At 38.1% G+C, this 18,283-nt stretch overlaps 3 protein-coding genes across 4 annotated transcripts; all 3 read left to right on the forward strand.

Annotated features, from left to right (window-relative positions):
* The first annotated feature begins 1,932 nt into the window (after positions 1-1,932).
* Positions 1,933-5,184, forward strand: LOC132170744 (G-type lectin S-receptor-like serine/threonine-protein kinase RKS1). Of its 2 annotated transcripts, none has more exons than XM_088516653.1 (7): positions 1,933-3,196; positions 3,290-3,427; positions 3,531-3,721; positions 3,847-4,057; positions 4,125-4,380; positions 4,460-4,610; positions 4,698-5,184. In XM_088516653.1, exons 1-7 carry the CDS (start codon positions 1,933-1,935, stop codon positions 4,986-4,988), a joined length of 2,502 nt encoding a protein of 833 aa, XP_088372779.1. In that variant the 3' UTR covers positions 4,989-5,184. The 2 variants fall into 2 exon arrangements, with proteins under 2 accessions (XP_088372779.1, XP_088372782.1); XM_088516656.1 differs by having other exon boundaries at positions 4,143-4,380.
* A 1,804-nt stretch (positions 5,185-6,988) lies between these two features.
* Positions 6,989-10,218, forward strand: LOC132171399 (G-type lectin S-receptor-like serine/threonine-protein kinase At1g11410). The gene is made up of 7 exons (XM_088516649.1): positions 6,989-8,284; positions 8,372-8,512; positions 8,618-8,808; positions 8,962-9,172; positions 9,267-9,504; positions 9,613-9,763; positions 9,852-10,218. The coding sequence occupies exons 1-7, from the start codon at positions 7,021-7,023 to the stop codon at positions 10,155-10,157; spliced, it is 2,502 nt and encodes an 833-aa protein (XP_088372775.1). The 5' UTR covers positions 6,989-7,020; the 3' UTR covers positions 10,158-10,218.
* A 4,042-nt stretch (positions 10,219-14,260) lies between these two features.
* LOC132169982 (G-type lectin S-receptor-like serine/threonine-protein kinase RKS1) lies at positions 14,261-17,551 on the forward strand. The gene is made up of 7 exons (XM_088517076.1): positions 14,261-15,566; positions 15,705-15,845; positions 15,951-16,141; positions 16,295-16,505; positions 16,600-16,837; positions 16,946-17,096; positions 17,185-17,551. Exons 1-7 carry the CDS (start codon positions 14,282-14,284, stop codon positions 17,488-17,490), a joined length of 2,523 nt encoding a protein of 840 aa, XP_088373202.1. The 5' UTR covers positions 14,261-14,281; the 3' UTR covers positions 17,491-17,551.
* The last annotated feature ends 732 nt before the right edge of the window (positions 17,552-18,283 follow it).

Consider the following 18,283-nt stretch of genomic DNA (forward strand, 5'->3'; position numbering starts at 1 on the left):
AAAAAGCTTATTCAAAGGACAATATAATTGGTAAAACTCTACGAAGTTCTATTAGGATTTTCTACATCAAAAAAGCTTATTCTCAATTTTTCTACATCTGTTTCCGTCTGATTTTAACCGATGATTACTCAGTTTTTATCAAAAAAAAAAGAGGCTTTTGTATGTCTATAAATTTTTTCAAAAAAGAAAAAATCTATAAATTATTTTTTAACACGTCCTAACTATTAGTGTGTGCATTATTACAGTAATTTGAAAAATTTTAAATGATGTAGCATTATGTAGATTGTTTTAAGGAAAAATTACACTTTATTCTCCAAAGTTTGAAGCAATTTTCAATTCGATCTCTAATGTTTCAATTTTTGCAATGCACCTCCCCAAACTTTCAAATTTTTGCAATTCGACTTCCAATGTTTCAATTTTTGCAATGTACCTTCTCAAACTTCTAAATTTTTGCAATTTGACAGTTCCATCAATCAAAGCTATTTTGACTGACGAAAGAGTGATCACGTGACTCGCACATGATCAGTGTTGGCTTTTTTTTTTTTTTTTTCCCCAAAATGGCCCCCACCCCAACCTCTGATCACTCTCTCTCTCTCTCCTCGCCGACGAAGATGTCGATGACAGTTGCCCACCCACATGTACCTTCCTGCGGCCGCAGTGCAAGTGGTGAATCAGCACCTCCACCATCTCACTCACGGAGAAGCAATTTTTCACCATCTTCATCTTCATCAGACAATCCTAAATGGGCAATTTCTGACTCAAAACCCTGACGATCCCGACCATCTCGTCCTTCCATTCCTCCTCGGTATCGTCAAATCCATAAATAGGCGGTGTAGGCGCATCATCAAGACATTTACTTCCTATCATTTCCTTCAATCTCCAATCAAATTCGCCATTGTTCCTCAAAGAGTTCAACGCCACCAGGCTCCCAAATAGCTTCTCGTTGAAAAATACTTGCGGTAAGGACGAGCTTCCAGTCCTCTCCACGAGCTCCTTCTCTCTTTGAGGGTACATAATGACGTGCAGTCCCTACAATTCGATCGAGAGAAGAAGCTAATTCGGCCTTTGAGTTCGACGTTGCTCTTGAGGAGGTGTCGTCGACGTCTTTGTCGGCAAGGAGAGAGAAAGAGAGTGATCGGAGGTTGGGATGAAAAGCATTTTGGGGGAAAAAAAAGTCAACAATGATCACGTATGAGTCATGTGATCACTATTCCATCAATCAAAACGGCTTTGACTGACGAAATGATTGAATTGCAAAAATTTGAAAGTTTGGGGTGGTGCATTGCAAAAGTTGAAATATTGGAGGTCGAATTGAAAATCGCCTCAAACTTTGGGGGGTAAAGTGTAATTTTTCCTTGCTTTAAATGCAATAACTAAAATATTAATTGTAAAATAAATCATTTCTATTTCACTTAAAATGAAGACGATTAAGGGAGAATCCATGGCTGCTCTTGCAGGGATTGATTTTACTATCTTACAAGGCTACAACAATTTGTTGATTGAGGGTAACTCTTTGGTTTCCATCTTAGCTATTAACAATCAGAATCTCTTCACCGAATGAACCATTGCTCCAATAATCGCCAACATTCAGTTGAAACTTTAACATTTTTAAGTTTGGAATGCTACAAAAGTTTCTAGAAGTGCGAACTTTCCGCCACCTTTCCAACATTCAGTTGAAACTTCAACATTTTTAAATTTGACTCTCATGAAGTCTTTACACGTTTCTCTCTTTTTTTCTTCACGAATGTGGCGTCCCTCTGGGCATTCCATTTAAGCATCACCAGTCAAGCAAAGGCTGCGTGTGTGGACTTTCATGCGTCAATTTGTAGCCGAAGCCTGTCTGACAAGTTGAAAAGTACAACAATATTTTCTCCCACTACAACTTCAAATAGTTTTTTAAGATCACTGGCTCGGAACTCGATACTGAGAAAAATGTTCCATTCTTCGGTTCTCTTCATTCTTTTCTTCTTCCCATTTTGCAGGGCCATTGACACTCTAACACCAAACCAGTCCATCAAGGACGGCCAATTTTTGGTGTCCAAAGAAAAGAATTTCGAATTAGGCTTCTTCAGCCCCGGCAACTCTAGCAATCGGTATCTGGGTATTCGGTTTTTCAAAGTGAAAGAACAAACTCTGGTGTGGGTAGCGAACAGGAATGATCCGATCAATGGTTCCGCCGGATCAGTTCTCTCAATCGACCAGCGCGGAAACCTTGTCCTCTACGACCGTTATAACCGTTCTCTATGGTTTACAAATGTTTCTGTCCAAGGTACAATCTCCACTGTAGCTCAGCTTCTAGACACGGGAAACCTAGTATTGGTCGACCGGGAAGATAGCAAGAGGATTTTATGGCAAAGCTTCGACTATCCGACAGATACTTCGCTTCAAGGCATGAAGCTTGGGTTGAATCGGAAAACCGGGCTGGACCGGTTTCTAATATCTTGGAAGTCAGAAAATGACCCCGGAACAGGGCATTCCCTCTATAAGGTAAATCCTGCCGGCTCTCCACAGTTCTTCTTGTATAATGGTTCGACGCCGTATCGGCGGAGTTGGCCATGGCCATGGCCGTGCTCATTAGCAAAAACAAGAACGTTGGATTATAAGAGCAATTTTGTTTACAATCAAGACGAGATATCTTACACTTACTCTCTTGATGACCCCTCGCTCATTACCAGATTAGTCCTGCAAAGCTCTGGTTTACTCCAGCTACTTGAGTGGGATGATGGCGATCTTAAATGGAAGGAACTCTGGTCAGCACCCAGATACCGGTGTGAGCGGTACGGACTCTGCGGTCCATACGGTACATGTAGTCCCGACAATTTTAACAAATTCGAGTGTACGTGTTTGCCAGGATACGAACCAAAATCTCCAAGGAATTGGTATCTCAGAAATGGCTCTGATGGGTGTGTGAGGAAGCAGATGGGGTTGCCGATGTGCGGGAATGGAGAAGGGTTTGTGAACGTGGGGCGTTTGAAGGTTCCTGATACCACCAACGCCGTTTGGGTGGGCATGAGCATGAGCAGCGCAGAGTGCGAGAAGGCGTGCTTGATGAATTGCTCTTGCACAGCTTATGTCAGCCTGGATATTAATGGAACAGGGATTGGTTGCTTGGCATATTATGGTAAATTGGTAGATGGTTCAGTGAATATAGATGAAGGGTGGGATCTAAATGTTCGTGTGGATGCTGCTGAGTTAGGTACTCTTCTTTTCTTCCATTTTCTTGAATTTTCAGTTCTGTTTTTTTTTTTTTTTTCATTGCTTGGATCAAAGTTTACTTTTTTCTCCTCAGCGATGTACAAAAGGAAGTCCAAAGATTTTTTTGGCAAAAACAGGGAGCTGGTTATTGCAGTATTATCTGTTGCTGTGCCATTCTTTCTTGTATCTTTATTAGCCTGTATGTGGTTGCTGAAGAAGAGGAAAACAAAAGGTAAAGAAACTCACTTGCATTGTATTCTGCTAAGTCTTGGTAAATTAAGTGCTCAATTACGAATTTCTAGTAAGCAAATATTTCCCAATGTGTTTTACGACAGACAAGAGAAAATCGAACAATAAATCATTTAGTTTTACTGGTACCAAAAGCTCTTTGAGGGGAGATCAGCTCGTGGAAAGTAATAGACATCCGGATGTACATGTTTTTGATCTAAGCTGTATAGTTGCTGCCACTGACAACTTCTCTCCCGCCAACAAACTTGGGGAAGGTGGTTTTGGCTCTGTTTTTAAGGTACAGCCACATTTCATCTATGACAGTTTCAATATCTAGCACGTTTTTGTTTATTGTGGGGGTGTAAAAAAGGTTCACTCATAGCTACAAGTAGCTCAAGTTTGGATCATGATTTCAATTTTCAGGGTCAATTATCGAACGGACAACAACTAGCTGTAAAAAGGCTGTCGAGGAGTTCAGGGCAAGGAATAGAAGAATTCAAGAATGAAGTTATGTTGATTGCGAAACTTCAACACAGGAATCTTGTCAAAATTGTAGGCTGTTGTATTCAGGAGGAAGAAAAGATGCTGATTTACGAGTACATGCCCAACAAAAGCTTGGACTTCTTTATCTTTGGTATGTCAGATAATTTCTATTGCTCTGTTTCCTTTCTTTGTTGTATGGTGTTTTACATCAACACTAGAGCAAAATTTGGTTGTAGATGATACAAGAAGTTCATCCCTGAATTGGAGTAAACGCTTTGAAATCATCATGGGGATTGCACGCGGGGTTTTGTACCTTCATCAAGACTCAAGATTAAGAATAATCCATAGGGATCTTAAAACAAGCAATATTCTCTTAGATGCTGAGATGAATCCCAAAATTTCAGATTTCGGAGTCGCCCGTATATTTGACGGGGACCAAATTCAAGATAAGACAACCAGAATTGTCGGAACATAGTAAGTATCAAACACAAACATAGACAGAAATTTAAGGTTACCTTTTATGCTATTCACATCTGATATTGTTCATGTGCAGTGGTTATATGCCACCGGAGTATGCAGTATTTGGGAAGTTTTCAACAAAAACAGATGTCTTTAGTTTCGGTGTCATATTATTAGAGATCGTAAGTGGCAAGAAAAACAACGGCTCGTATCAGAAACATCCTTCCCTAACATTGATCGGGCATGTAAGTAACAGAAAACAACAATCTTCAGCATTTGCATGATTTTCTAAGACAGTCAATCTCTTATAGATAATGCCATGAACCGCACAGGTATGGGAGCTGTGGAGAGAAGACAGAGCCCTGGACATAGCTGATTCATCAATAAATGAGTCATGTGTTTCCCATGAAGTCTTGAGATGCATTCAAGTTGGGCTCCTATGTGTGCAAGAAGATGTAATGCATAGACCAACTATGTCGGCAGTTCTTCTCATGCTGAGTAGTGAAGCAGCTGCTCTTCCTTCTCCTAAACAGCCTGCTTTCATTTTCAGAAGAGATTCAGTCGAAGGTGGAGGACTTTATTCAGTAAATGAGGTGACAATAACTAATCTTGAAGCTCGCTGAAGGCAAAAGCATTTTAGGATTACCTTTAAAAAATAGAGCTTTTGTCTATAGAAAAAGTTGAAAGAGTTTTTTAGGATAAGCCTTATTTTAGAGCAATAAATTTTTTACCAAACGGATTCATTTTTTTCCCTTTTAACACAATCCCAAATGGGCTCTAATAGTTCTAGGCAGCAGCATTTGAATTTGTTTTTGGAACTCTTTGTAGGACTAATTAATACTTATACTGCTTTCCAGCCTTTCCATTCCATAGAAAATGGAATGTCTTCTTCTTTCTTTTTGGCTGAAAATGAGAGCTATTAATATTTCCATATCAAAGCTCCCCAACATGGTCGGTTATCAAAAGATTCAGAAATTGAGGCACCTACTACCTCTCTAGTTAATATGTTTAATTAATTTAACAAGATAGTTAAGCTTCGTTGTATATTCTATGTACATCTTCCATAATGGTTAATTTGACCAAAAAAAAAAAAAAAAAAGATTTAGATAAATGAAAGATGTACAGCAGAATATGATGTCCTGTATTTTTCTTTTCTGGGCAAATACAAACACAAAACAAAAACAAATAGGAAAAATAAAATCTTTTTACAGTTTTAAAATTCGTATTTTTCTCATTGCTAGAATAGAAACTTTGAGGATGTTCTGGTTTCGTTTTGTTTTATGTAAAACCCAATAAAACTTCAGAAGTGTTCAGAATTCCATTGCATTCTAGAGAAGTGTTTGTTATAATTCAATGCATACCAATTTATCAGAATTGGTATGAACAAATAACTTCTTAAAAGCAGAGTGACTCTCCTCACGTTAAGAGCAATTTTCTTTTTTTATAAAGATTCCGTACAAACACAAGTTATTTTCAATTCGTCAAAGGCATCAGTCGTCATCATCATCATCATAAAAAGAGACCCCAAGCACATAGCTTGTGTTAAGTCCGGTCCTTTCACGCAAATTTTAGTTGAAAATCCAGACTTAAGACCTCAAGAAAGTTAACAAAAAGGGGATACGACTTATCAAATGTCCACGCCACCGAGAGCGGACAGAAATGGCAAGCTTGAATTCCACAAGGATAAGGATCCACAGTCCAAATTGCTAGCTAGCAATTTGAAAAGGTAATACTAGAGCTTTCATATGCTATCCACTTTTCCAAGTAAGTAGCCGGACAGTTTGAAATTTATTTAGACATGTAAAGCTATATAAGATCTCTCATACTGTTTCAATTATTAGCAATTCGAACATATAATTCCTTAAAATGGGGTGGACCGGTTTTAACAAACTTGGTACTTAATCCGGGAACTAGCTAGGGAGTCCTCCCACAAGCTCAACTTTACTGGCTCCCTACCCTTAACATAGTTAAATCACTGGGCCGAATAAACTGATCTAGTCTCACATACCCAGCAATCATAACAAGGCAAGAAACAAGCCTTCTTTTAGGCGTTTCGTCAAACATGCTCCACGCTAACTGTACAAAGAAAAAAAGAACTAGCCTATACCTTTTTGGAGAAGGAAAAGGCAACCCAACTAGCTGCAGTTATTACATCTAGAACCCATCCCATCAGATAACTCGACGGAGCCGTATTTGACCTGTAAATCTCAATAAAGTATTTTTCTTAGAACGACATTGAAACTGTTCAATTTGATTTATCATCGCAATGAAAGTGAGAGGTTGTCTTGGCGTAAAAAGACTAATGAGCTTTTACATGTCCGTTTCTTACAATTATATAACCACAGATCAATATCATTGACCGACGAATAACGTTTATCGAATTAGTCCTCTTTGGTGACCGAAGATTTGGCAAAAATTCAACGTGGGCCTATTTATTCTCCAAGTGTGTTTAGACATTGGTAGACGACTTTTGCAGGCATATCCAACTCTGGGAAATGTTTGACTCGTTCTAATTCCTAGGATGCATGCATTGTTACCGTCTAACAGTGGTTGGCTCACAATATGCCTTTATATATAAACTTATCAAAGAAACTTCTTTCACAAATTCGTTTCCCAGATAAACTACTCATAATTGTCAATTAAACCAAAAAAAAAATGTTGAAGTCTTTGATTCTAGTCGTTCTTTTCTTCTTCCCATTTTGCACGTCGATTGACACCTTAACACTAAACCAATCCATCAAAGATGGGCCGGACGGCCAATCTTTGGTGTCAAAAGAAGAGAATTTTGCATTAGGCTTCTTCAGCCCCGGCAACTCTAGCTATCGGTATCTGGGTATTTGGTATGTTAAAGTAACAGTAAAAACCGTGGTGTGGGTTGCAAACAGGAACAATCCTATCAATGGTTCCTCCGGAGTTCTCTCAATCAACCAGTACGGAAACCTTGTCCTCTACGACAGTTACAACCGTTCTCTATGGTATACAAATGTTTCTTTTCCAGCGACAACCTCCTCTGTAGCTCAGCTTCTAGATTCAGGAAACCTGGTAATCGTCCAGGAAGGCAACAACAGTGTGTTATGGCAAAGCTCCGACGACCCTACAGATACTTTGCTGCCACGCATACAATTTGGGTTGAATCGGAGAACCGGGGTGGACACAATTTTAACATCTTGGAAATCACAAGATGACCCCGGAACAGGGGATTGCCTCTATCAGCTAAATCCCAACGGCTCTCCACAGTTCTATTTGTATAAGGACTCGACCCTGCATCGGCGGAGTTGGCCATGGCCTTGGTGTTCAGCGGTAGATACAAGATCGGTTGATTATAATATCAACTTTGTTTACGATCAAGAAGAGATATCTTACTCCTACTTTTTTGATGACCCCTCGATCATTACGAGAATGATCCTGAACAACTCTGGATCGATCCAGCTACTTAGGTGGAATGATGGTGTTGGTCAATGGAATGAAGTCTGGTCAGCACCTAGACTCCGGTGTGAGAAGTACGGACTATGCGGTCCATATAGTATATGTAGTTCTGACAATATTAATACTTTTGAGTGTTCATGTTTGCCAGGATATGAACCCAAGAATCAAAGAGATTGGTATCTCAGAAATGGTTCTGAGGGGTGTGTGAGGAATCGGACGGGGTTGTCGATGTGCGGGAATGGAGAAGGGTTTGTGAAGGTTGCAGGTTTGAAGGTTCCTGATACATCCTATGCCGTTTGGGTTGGCATGAGCATGAGCAGGGCAGAGTGCGAGCAGGAGTGCTTGAGGAATTGCAATTGCACAGCTTATGTCAGCGTTGAGCTTAATAACACGGGGACTGGTTGCTTGGCATATCATGGTGAATTGATGGACAGTACAGGGGATGAAGATGAAGGGTGGGAGCTAAATGTTCGTGCTGATGCGACTGAGATAGGTATTCTTCGTTGTTTTCTCTTTAAATTTTCATTTCTGTCTTTTCACTTCATGGATCATGCCTTACTTTTTTTTTTTTTCCCTTCAGCCAAGTATTATAAAAAGAACTCCAAAGGTTTTCTTGCCAAGAACCGGAAGCTGGTTATTGCAGTATTATCTGTTGCTGTGCTCTTGTTTCTGGGATCTTTACTAGCCTGTATATGGTTACTGAGGAGGAAGAAAACAAAAGGTAAATAAACTCACTTCCTTGGTATTCAACACGTGTATGTGTGTGTATTAGTGATCGATTACGAATTTCTAGTAAGCAATATTTTCCCAATTTGTTTTACAACAGAGAAGAGAAAAATGAACACTCGATCATTTAATTTTACTGGTACCAAAAGCTCTTTAGAGAGAAATCAGCTGGAGGGAAGTGATAGACATCCGGATGCACTTGTTTTCGATCTAAGCTCTATAGTTGTTGCCACTGACAATTTCTCTCCCACCAACAAACTTGGGGAAGGTGGTTTTGGCTCTGTTTTTAAGGTGCAGTCACAATTCATTTATGCAATTGTTGATATCTTGAACATTTTTGTTCCTTGCTCATATTCCATTATTGTGAAGTTGTGAATGGAGAAAGAGTGTTTTTTTTATTGCTTAATAGTTGCGTGTAAGCTTAAGTTTGGATGATGATTTCAGGGTCAACTATCAAATGGAAGACAGATAGCAGTAAAAAGGTTCTCAAAAAGTTCAGGGCAAGGCATAGAAGAATTCAAGAATGAAGTCATGTTGATTGCGAAACTTCAACACAGGAATCTTGTCAAAATTTTAGGCTGTTGCATTGAGGGGGAAGAAAAGATGCTGATTTATGAGTACATGCCCAACAAAAGCTTGGACTTCTTTATCTTTGGTATGTCTGCTTTCAATAAATCTATTGCCTTACTGCATTTTTCAACACTAGTTAAATCACATTCTGAGTACGCTGGAGCAAAATTCTGTTGCAGATCATACAAGAAGTTCATCCCTGAGTTGGAAGAAACGCTTTGAAATCATCATTGAGATTGCTCGTGGGATTTTGTATCTTCATCAAGACTCAAGATTAAGAATTATTCATAGGGACCTCAAACCAAGCAACATTCTATTAGATGCTGAGATGCACCCCAAAATTTCAGATTTCGGCATGGCTCGCATATTCAAGACAGACCAAATTGGAGACAAGACAACTAGAGTTGTTGGAACATAGTGAGTACCATGCATAAACACACATGCACAGACTTTAAGATTACATTTGTTGATGTTCCATCTTATGCATTGGATTTTAAGATTACCTCGATCTTGTTTCACATGCAGTGGTTACATGTCACCCGAATATGCCGCATTTGGGGAATTCTCCACAAAATCAGATGTTTTTAGCTTCGGTGTCATATTATTGGAGATTGTAAGTGGCAAGAAGAATAACCATTCTTATCAGGAGCATCCTTCCCTGACATTGATAGGGCATGTAAGTAACAGAAAGCTACAAATCTTTCTTATTTGCATTTTTTGAAACACCCTTTACAGATAATGATATATATGATCGAACCACACAGGTCTGGGAGCTATGGAGAGAAGATAAAGTGATGGGTATAGTTGATTCATGCATAGATATTGAGTCATATGTTTCCCATGAAGCATTGAGATGCATACAAATCGGGCTCTTGTGCGTGCAAGAAGAAGTAATGGATCGACCAACAATGACGGAAGTTGTTCTCATGCTGAGTAGTGAAACAGCTCTTTCTTCTCCTAAACAACCTGCTTTCATTTTCAAAAGAGCTTCCAAGGATTTGGACACAGTAGCAGAGGAAGGACCTCATTCTGTAAATGAGGTGACAATAACTAAGGTTGAAGCTCGGTAAATGTGAAACTGAATTTCTTCTATACAGATTTGTTGGACTATCTAACATTTCTGTTTCAAGTTCCATAAAAAATTGTAATTTATTCTTCTTTTCAGTTACTACAACTAATAATAATGTTAAAAATTTTATCTAACTAGAGGGTTCGTAATTTTTGACAGGGCGGTGAATTTGACACGAAATTAAAACGGTTAAAATTTAGTAAAATAGAATTTAGGTCAAACTGGGTTAATCCAATTAGACTCGATTAATAAACGGGAAACTCACATAATCTGTTGTTACCGTGCACAATAATGATGAATAATATAAAATCGAAAAGAGAGATTAAGAGAGAATCGAGACATAAATTTAACATGTTTCGACAATGTGCCTACGTCCACATAGATTGCAACTGTATTTTGCTGTTAATGATTCATGGTTACATTATATATATATATGAAAACCTTAATTGTACGGACGTATTTTGGAAATCCCCAAAATACTCCGCTCTGTGAACGTCACTTCGCTCCGTCTACTTGGCCAACTACTGGTGTTCTAATATGAGCCACTAGTTTCAACATAATCCATATAAATTAAAACATTTTTTTTATTTTTAACATTAAAAAATTTAAACCCTAAAGTCTAAGACAAAAAATTACCTTTCATTAAAGATATAACTTCGGTAGTGTAATTTATTTTCATGTTCAATGATTAAGAATTATAGTGCCAATATTTTTGTACAAGATGGCATTTTCATGCTTAATAATGGAGAATTTTATTAATTAAACGGGTTATATAAGTTGGGTCAGATCAGATCAACTCAACACGTACGGCATGTTTATTGTATGATTTATACAAGTTGGGTTAGGTCGGGTCGCCCGCCTATTATCATGGATTATGTGAAAGCTGATGAAACTGGTTCATTTAACTAAATGTGTCAGGCTTTAATTAACTCATATAATTTTATACTCATACCCCACTCGCAATACGATCCAAATCCGATACACGAACACCAACTACCACCTAAATCTCCATTATGCTTACACCCAACATAATTATCATCGTCAAAAATAGACCCTATGCTCATCCTTATGTTGTTGACCATGTGCCTAATGAAATATATTTTACGCAATGCCCGTCTTCTTATGCAACTAATTACTTTAGTTGAAAATCCAGGGCAAAGACTTGGTAATAGTCAATCAAACACTATCAATGGGTGGTAGCCTGCAGGCTGCAGGGGCAGTTCCCAAGCCTTCTACAATTCTCTTTACTAAACATCAACTCGATTCAAAACTTGGACATTCAAATCGCTGCAACTTAATTTTGACAAACGAATTTGCAAATATTCATGTGATTCGGCTTAATATTACCAGTAATTTTCCCTCCCCTGCCCCTCTTAATTTTGTCGCTCTTAATCCTAAAAGAAGAAAGAAATGAGTAATTATTAGGAATACGTCCAAACACTGAGTGGGAAGTGGCCCATTTAGCAACCGAGTATGCCCAAAAATTGTAACATCCAGAGACTTTAGAAACAATTTAAAAATTAAAAGAAAAGAGTTGTTGTATGCGGTCAACAATGATCGGAGCACACAGTCAATCCGAGAAGAGATGACCTTTGTTAAGAGCTAAAATGGCCGAGAAAAAGGTAATCACCTTCAAGCAAGATAGAAGAGCAGCCATGAAACAAAACAAGTGGAATACCAAAGAGGGCAACATAAGCTTCACCAAAGAAGGCATCCAAGGGCAGCAGCCTAAGAGTGGGACTGCCACAATCTAGCCTTCATGGTTACTAAGGAGAGCCGAGGCCACACTGAAGCGAGGACGGACTGCAACATCAAAATTAACTTTGAAAGACCCAAGAGGAAGGGAAACCAAGGAAGCCGGCATGGAGGGCCAGGTTGAATTGCAAGCTTTTTTTTCGATAAATTTAATTTGGGGGTTAGTGCCCATGGCTGATGATAATGGCTCTCCTTGGTCCATCCATACATGAAGAGGGAAGTGTTAGAAAACAAGCACAGCCATCACACCCCATACCATCAACCCCATTTCATAATTGTCTGCCAATGCCCTATCTCATCTTTCTGATAAATGTTAGAGCACTTTCACTTCTATATTTTTAGATGCATACTTTCTAATGTGCTGTTAAAAATTATCATTAAATCTAAAATTTAATAATAATTCATTCAAAATCTAATAGTAATTTTAGTATCATATTTGGGAATGTGGGAGTGGGAGTGGGAACGAGAGAGTGTGTAATATTTCTTCATCGTTTAATCAATTCACTAGAATCCTCTACATTTCATTTGAAACTGATAGTATTTATTTAATTGTTAGGATTTAAAGTTTGTACATCGAATAATGTATATATGTCATATTATTTAAAATTTTTAAAAGACATGTCAACATTGACTTCACGTACACCGTTAGATACATAAACTTTAAATATTATCTAGGAATGGATGTTAGGAAATTAATCCTATTTCCTAAGACGAGATGGGAAAAATAAGAAGAATGCGGAATAACAAAGATAAGCAATCACACACGACACAAAGATTTAAGTGGTTCGGCTTAACAAGCCTACATCCACTGGCATAGACGACCCGGGGAAAATCCACTATCAAAAGATGGAGTACAAAAATAGTAGAGAGAAAATAACTCAGATCCTAAAGCCCCAATACACCCAAATCTCACTATCACACAAGAAAGGTTATTCCCAAAATAGAATACAAAAGACAGATGTACAAACTCTTCTTTTGCTGGAACAGATGGCGGCTGATCTCTATTTTCTTCTCTCACTCTGCAGCACCCTTTTTCTTCTAATCACTTGTTTTTGGCTCCTCCAAAAACCACCAAGAAGAAAACCCCCTTGTTGCCCTTGTACCTCATTCTCTCAAATTCTCTCTTTTTCTCCTCCCTTTAGTGCTTCACGTTTTTGGCACACACAAATTCACCTTGTGCTTTGTTCCTTATATAGAAGCTTAACTCTCCTTTTACATGTTGGTCTAGGACTTCTACTATAAGTCAAACAAGGAGTCCAAATACACATAGGAGAAGGTCTCCAAAACCCACATGTAAAGGAGCAAACCGGTTGAACCAAAAAACCTCTCCTACTTGAAGAAGGAGACAAAACATTGGATCCTACCATGACTTTTAATTCAAGTCATACTTAACAATGGATACTATCAATTTCATTTAAAATAGAAAAGATTTTTGTCCTTGATTCTAAGACCCCCGTTTTCTTCTCCATGAAGATCGATCATGTTATGGAATGCCAAGAGCGAAGGTGGTAACTGAAATATTGTTAGAAACAACACTTTTATCTCATAGCTATTTCATTTTGCTAACATGTTAGTGTCAATTAATCTTTGGATTGGACTTGTTAAAACATCAAGACTTTATTAGCACTACCATTACATCACAGTAGTAATGTGAAGGAATTCGGTAGGTCTCATGAAAATAAATACAAGTAAATGCATATATTCTCTTAGTTGATGATATACACTGACAGTTAACAACAAAATTGAACTAGTCATTCTATAATAAATATGGTCGATGTCTTGACTTATCTTTAGTCAATTAAGGACAAAGTTTTTTAAAATGCATATCTAAATCATATCTTTTCTTTTGTTTTTTTTGTGGGAGCTAAATCACATCTTTTTCAAGAACAAGTATTTCTTACTCTAAAAAAATTTAAAAATATTTCTTACTCTAAAAATGGTCAAAACATACTATTAAAAAAAAACTTAAAATTGAAACTTTTTTTTTTGACTTTACAAGCTCTACTTGCTAACACAATTCTAAACATGTTCTAAGATTTTGAAGCGTACCGTGCATGGTGGTTTGTGACTTGGGAAATACAAGGCCAACGACTCCTAAATTGCCACAGCTCTAATACATCTTGGCAAATTATTGTATGTTGCTCGCTTGATGTTTGATTAATTGGTTGTGTGATTTTTATCTTCTACATATATGTTGGTACATGTTTTATTGTCAAGTGGGCTGGACCATGTGTACAACGACATAACTGAAAGTCTACATGATACAAGGACTGAAATTTCCTCCAAACTCTATCGATATGGTAATCAACTTTTATGTTCCAATCAACGGAGGGAGGCCAACTCCTAAAAGAAAAGAAAGTGCAAATTAACATGGATGCTGAGAAAATGTTCAAGTCTTTGATTCTGTTCATTCTCTTCTTCTTCCCATTTTGCATGTCCATTGACACCTTGAAACCAAACCAATCCATCAAGGGTGACCAATATTTGATGTCCAAAGAGAAGAACTTCGCCTTAGGCTTCTTCAACCCGGGCAACTCGAGCTATTGGTATCTGGGTATTTGGTATTTTAAAGTGACAGTAAAAACTGTGGTGTGGGTTGCAAACAGGAACAATCCTATCAATGGCTCCTCTGGAGTTCTCTCAATCAACCAGTATGGAAACCTTGTCCTCCGTGACGGTTCTAACCATCTTCTATGGACTACAAATGTTTCTGTCCAAGGGACAACCTCCACCGTAGCTCAGCTCCAAGATTCAGGCAACCTTGTATTGGTCCAGGACAATAACAAGAACATGTTATGGCAGAGCTTTGACTATCCTACAGATACTTTGCTTCCAGTTAAAGACATGAAGCTTGGGTTGAATCGGAGAACAGGGATGCACTGGTTCCTAACATCTTGGAAGTCACAAGATGACCCTGGAGCTGGGGACTACGTCTATAAGCTAGATCCTATTCACTCTGCACAGTTCTTCTTGTATAAGGGTTCGACCCCATTATGGCGGACTAGTCCATGGCCATGGACCTCATCAGCTGCAGAAACAACCTCGTCTGATGTTAAAACCAATTTTGTTTACAATCAAGATGAGATATCTTACTCCTACTTTTTTGATGACCCTTCAGTCATTACAAGATTAGTGGTGGACAGCTCTGGATTGTTCCAGCAACTTATGTGGAATGACGGTTATCATCAATGGAAGGAACTCTGGTCAGCGCCTAGATACCGGTGTGACAAATATGGGCACTGTGGTAAGAATAGTATATGCAGTGCAGAGGATGACTATAGTGATAGGTTCGAGTGTTCGTGTTTGCCAGGATGTGAACCCAAGTCTTCGAGGGATTGGTATCTCAGAAATGGTTCTGAAGGGTGTGTGAGGAAGCAGTTGGGGTTGTCGATGTGTCGGAATGGAGAAGGGTTTGTGAACGTGGGGCGTGTGAAGACCCCTGACTCACCAGACGCAGCTCAGCTGGACAGAAGTATGAGTGGCGCAGAGTGCGAGACGGGGTGCTTGAGGAATTGTTCTTGCACAGCTTTTATGAGCTTAAATGTTGATGGGAAGGGGATTGGTTGCTGGACATGGTATGGTGACTTGGTGGACATTGAAGGGTATACAAATGGAGGATTTGATCTAAATGTTCGTGTGAATGCGAGTGAATTAGGTATCCTTCTTTGCTTGCTTGAAATTTCAGTAGTTTTCATTTGTCTTTTCACTTTTTGGATCATGGTTTACGTTTTTTCACTTCTTAATTGGATCAAGCCTTACTTTTTTTTCATTTTTTTTTTTTTTTCCCCTTCAGCCAAGTATTATAAAAAGAACTCCAAAGGTTTTCTTGCCAAGAACCGGAAGCTGGTTATTGCAGTATTATCTGTTGCTGTGCTCTTGTTTCTGGGATCTTTACTAGCCTGTATATGGTTACTGAGGAGGAAGAAAACAAAAGGTAAATAAACTCACTTCCTTGGTATTCAACACGTGTATGTGTGTGTATTAGTGATCGATTACGAATTTCTAGTAAGCAATATTTTCCCAATTTGTTTTACAACAGAGAAGAGAAAAATGAACACTCGATCATTTAATTTTACTGGTACCAAAAGCTCTTTAGAGAGAAATCAGCTGGAGGGAAGTGATAGACATCCGGATGCACTTGTTTTCGATCTAAGCTCTATAGTTGTTGCCACTGACAATTTCTCTCCCACCAACAAACTTGGGGAAGGTGGTTTTGGCTCTGTTTTTAAGGTGCAGTCACAATTCATTTATGCAATTGTTGATATCTTGAACATTTTTGTTCCTTGCTCATATTCCATTATTGTGAAGTTGTGAATGGAGAAAGAGTGTTTTTTTTATTGCTTAATAGTTGCGTGTAAGCTTAAGTTTGGATGATGATTTCAGGGTCAACTATCAAATGGAAGACAGATAGCAGTAAAAAGGTTCTCAAAAAGTTCAGGGCAAGGCATAGAAGAATTCAAGAATGAAGTCATGTTGATTGCGAAACTTCAACACAGGAATCTTGTCAAAATTTTAGGCTGTTGCATTGAGGGGGAAGAAAAGATGCTGATTTATGAGTACATGCCCAACAAAAGCTTGGACTTCTTTATCTTTGGTATGTCTGCTTTCAATAAATCTATTGCCTTACTGCATTTTTCAACACTAGTTAAATCACATTCTGAGTACGCTGGAGCAAAATTCTGTTGCAGATCATACAAGAAGTTCATCCCTGAGTTGGAAGAAACGCTTTGAAATCATCATTGAGATTGCTCGTGGGATTTTGTATCTTCATCAAGACTCAAGATTAAGAATTATTCATAGGGACCTCAAACCAAGCAACATTCTATTAGATGCTGAGATGCACCCCAAAATTTCAGATTTCGGCATGGCTCGCATATTCAAGACAGACCAAATTGGAGACAAGACAACTAGAGTTGTTGGAACATAGTGAGTACCATGCATAAACACACATGCACAGACTTTAAGATTACATTTGTTGATGTTCCATCTTATGCATTGGATTTTAAGATTACCTCGATCTTGTTTCACATGCAGTGGTTACATGTCACCCGAATATGCCGCATTTGGGGAATTCTCCACAAAATCAGATGTTTTTAGCTTCGGTGTCATATTATTGGAGATTGTAAGTGGCAAGAAGAATAACCATTCTTATCAGGAGCATCCTTCCCTGACATTGATAGGGCATGTAAGTAACAGAAAGCTACAAATCTTTCTCATTTGCATTTTTTGAAACACCCTTTACAGATAATGATATATATGATCGAACCACACAGGTCTGGGAGCTATGGAGAGAAGATAAAGTGATGGGTATAGTTGATTCATGCATAGATATTGAGTCATATGTTTCCCATGAAGCATTGAGATGCATACAAATCGGGCTCTTGTGCGTGCAAGAAGAAGTAATGGATCGACCAACAATGACGGAAGTTGTTCTCATGCTGAGTAGTGAAACAGCTCTTTCTTCTCCTAAACAACCTGCTTTCATTTTCAAAAGAGCTTCCAAGGATTTGGACACAGTAGCAGAGGAAGGACCTCATTCTGTAAATGAGGTGACAATAACTAAGGTTGAAGCTCGGTAAATGTGAAACTGAATTTCTTCTATACAGATTTGTTGGACTATCTAACATTTCTGTTTCAAGTTCCATAAAAAATTGTAATTTATTCTTCTTTTCAGTTACTACAACTAATAATAATGTTAAAAATTTTATCTAACTAGAGGGTTCGTAATTTTTGACAGGGCGGTGAATTTGACACGAAATTAAAACGGTTAAAATTTAGTAAAATAGAATTTAGGTCAAACTGGGTTAATCCAATTAGACTCGATTAATAAACGGGAAACTCACATAATCTGTTGTTACCGTGCACAATAATGATGAATAATATAAAATCGAAAAGAGAGATTAAGAGAGAATCGAGACATAAATTTAACATGTTTCGACAATGTGCCTACGTCCACATAGATTGCAACTGTATTTTGCTGTTAATGATTCATGGTTACATTATATATATATATGAAAACCTTAATTGTACGGACGTATTTTGGAAATCCCCAAAATACTCCGCTCTGTGAACGTCACTTCGCTCCGTCTACTTGGCCAACTACTGGTGTTCTAATATGAGCCACTAGTTTCAACATAATCCATATAAATTAAAACATTTTTTTTATTTTTAACATTAAAAAATTTAAACCCTAAAGTCTAAGACAAAAAATTACCTTTCATTAAAGATATAACTTCGGTAGTGTAATTTATTTTCATGTTCAATGATTAAGAATTATAGTGCCAATATTTTTGTACAAGATGGCATTTTCATGCTTAATAATGGAGAATTTTATTAATTAAACGGGTTATATAAGTTGGGTCAGATCAGATC

The sequence above is a fragment of the Corylus avellana genome, chromosome 1 (genome assembly GCF_965113065.1).
Source record: "Corylus avellana chromosome 1, dhCorAvel1.hap1.2, whole genome shotgun sequence".
NCBI lineage: Eukaryota > Viridiplantae > Streptophyta > Magnoliopsida > Fagales > Betulaceae > Corylus > Corylus avellana.

Bases quoted from the DNA above. Each gene is read 5' to 3' on its own strand.
- LOC132170744 (XM_088516653.1), top strand. From the start codon at position 1,933: ATGTTCCATTCTTCGGTTCTCTTCATTCTTTTCTTCTTCCCATTTTGC. The intron at 4,058-4,124 runs GTATGTCAGATA...CATCAACACTAG, and splicing joins CTTGGACTTCTTTATCTTTG to AGCAAAATTTGGTTGTAGAT. The intron at 4,611-4,697 runs GTAAGTAACAGA...TGAACCGCACAG, and splicing joins CCCTAACATTGATCGGGCAT to GTATGGGAGCTGTGGAGAGA.
- LOC132171399 (XM_088516649.1), top strand. From the start codon at position 7,021: ATGTTGAAGTCTTTGATTCTAGTCGTTCTTTTCTTCTTCCCATTTTGC. The intron at 8,809-8,961 runs GTGCAGTCACAA...TGATGATTTCAG, and splicing joins GTTTTGGCTCTGTTTTTAAG to GGTCAACTATCAAATGGAAG. The intron at 9,505-9,612 runs GTGAGTACCATG...TTTCACATGCAG, and splicing joins ACTAGAGTTGTTGGAACATA to TGGTTACATGTCACCCGAAT.
- LOC132169982 (XM_088517076.1), top strand. From the start codon at position 14,282: ATGGATGCTGAGAAAATGTTCAAGTCTTTGATTCTGTTCATTCTCTTC. The intron at 15,846-15,950 runs GTAAATAAACTC...GTTTTACAACAG, and splicing joins GAGGAGGAAGAAAACAAAAG to AGAAGAGAAAAATGAACACT. The intron at 17,097-17,184 runs GTAAGTAACAGA...CGAACCACACAG, and splicing joins CCCTGACATTGATAGGGCAT to GTCTGGGAGCTATGGAGAGA.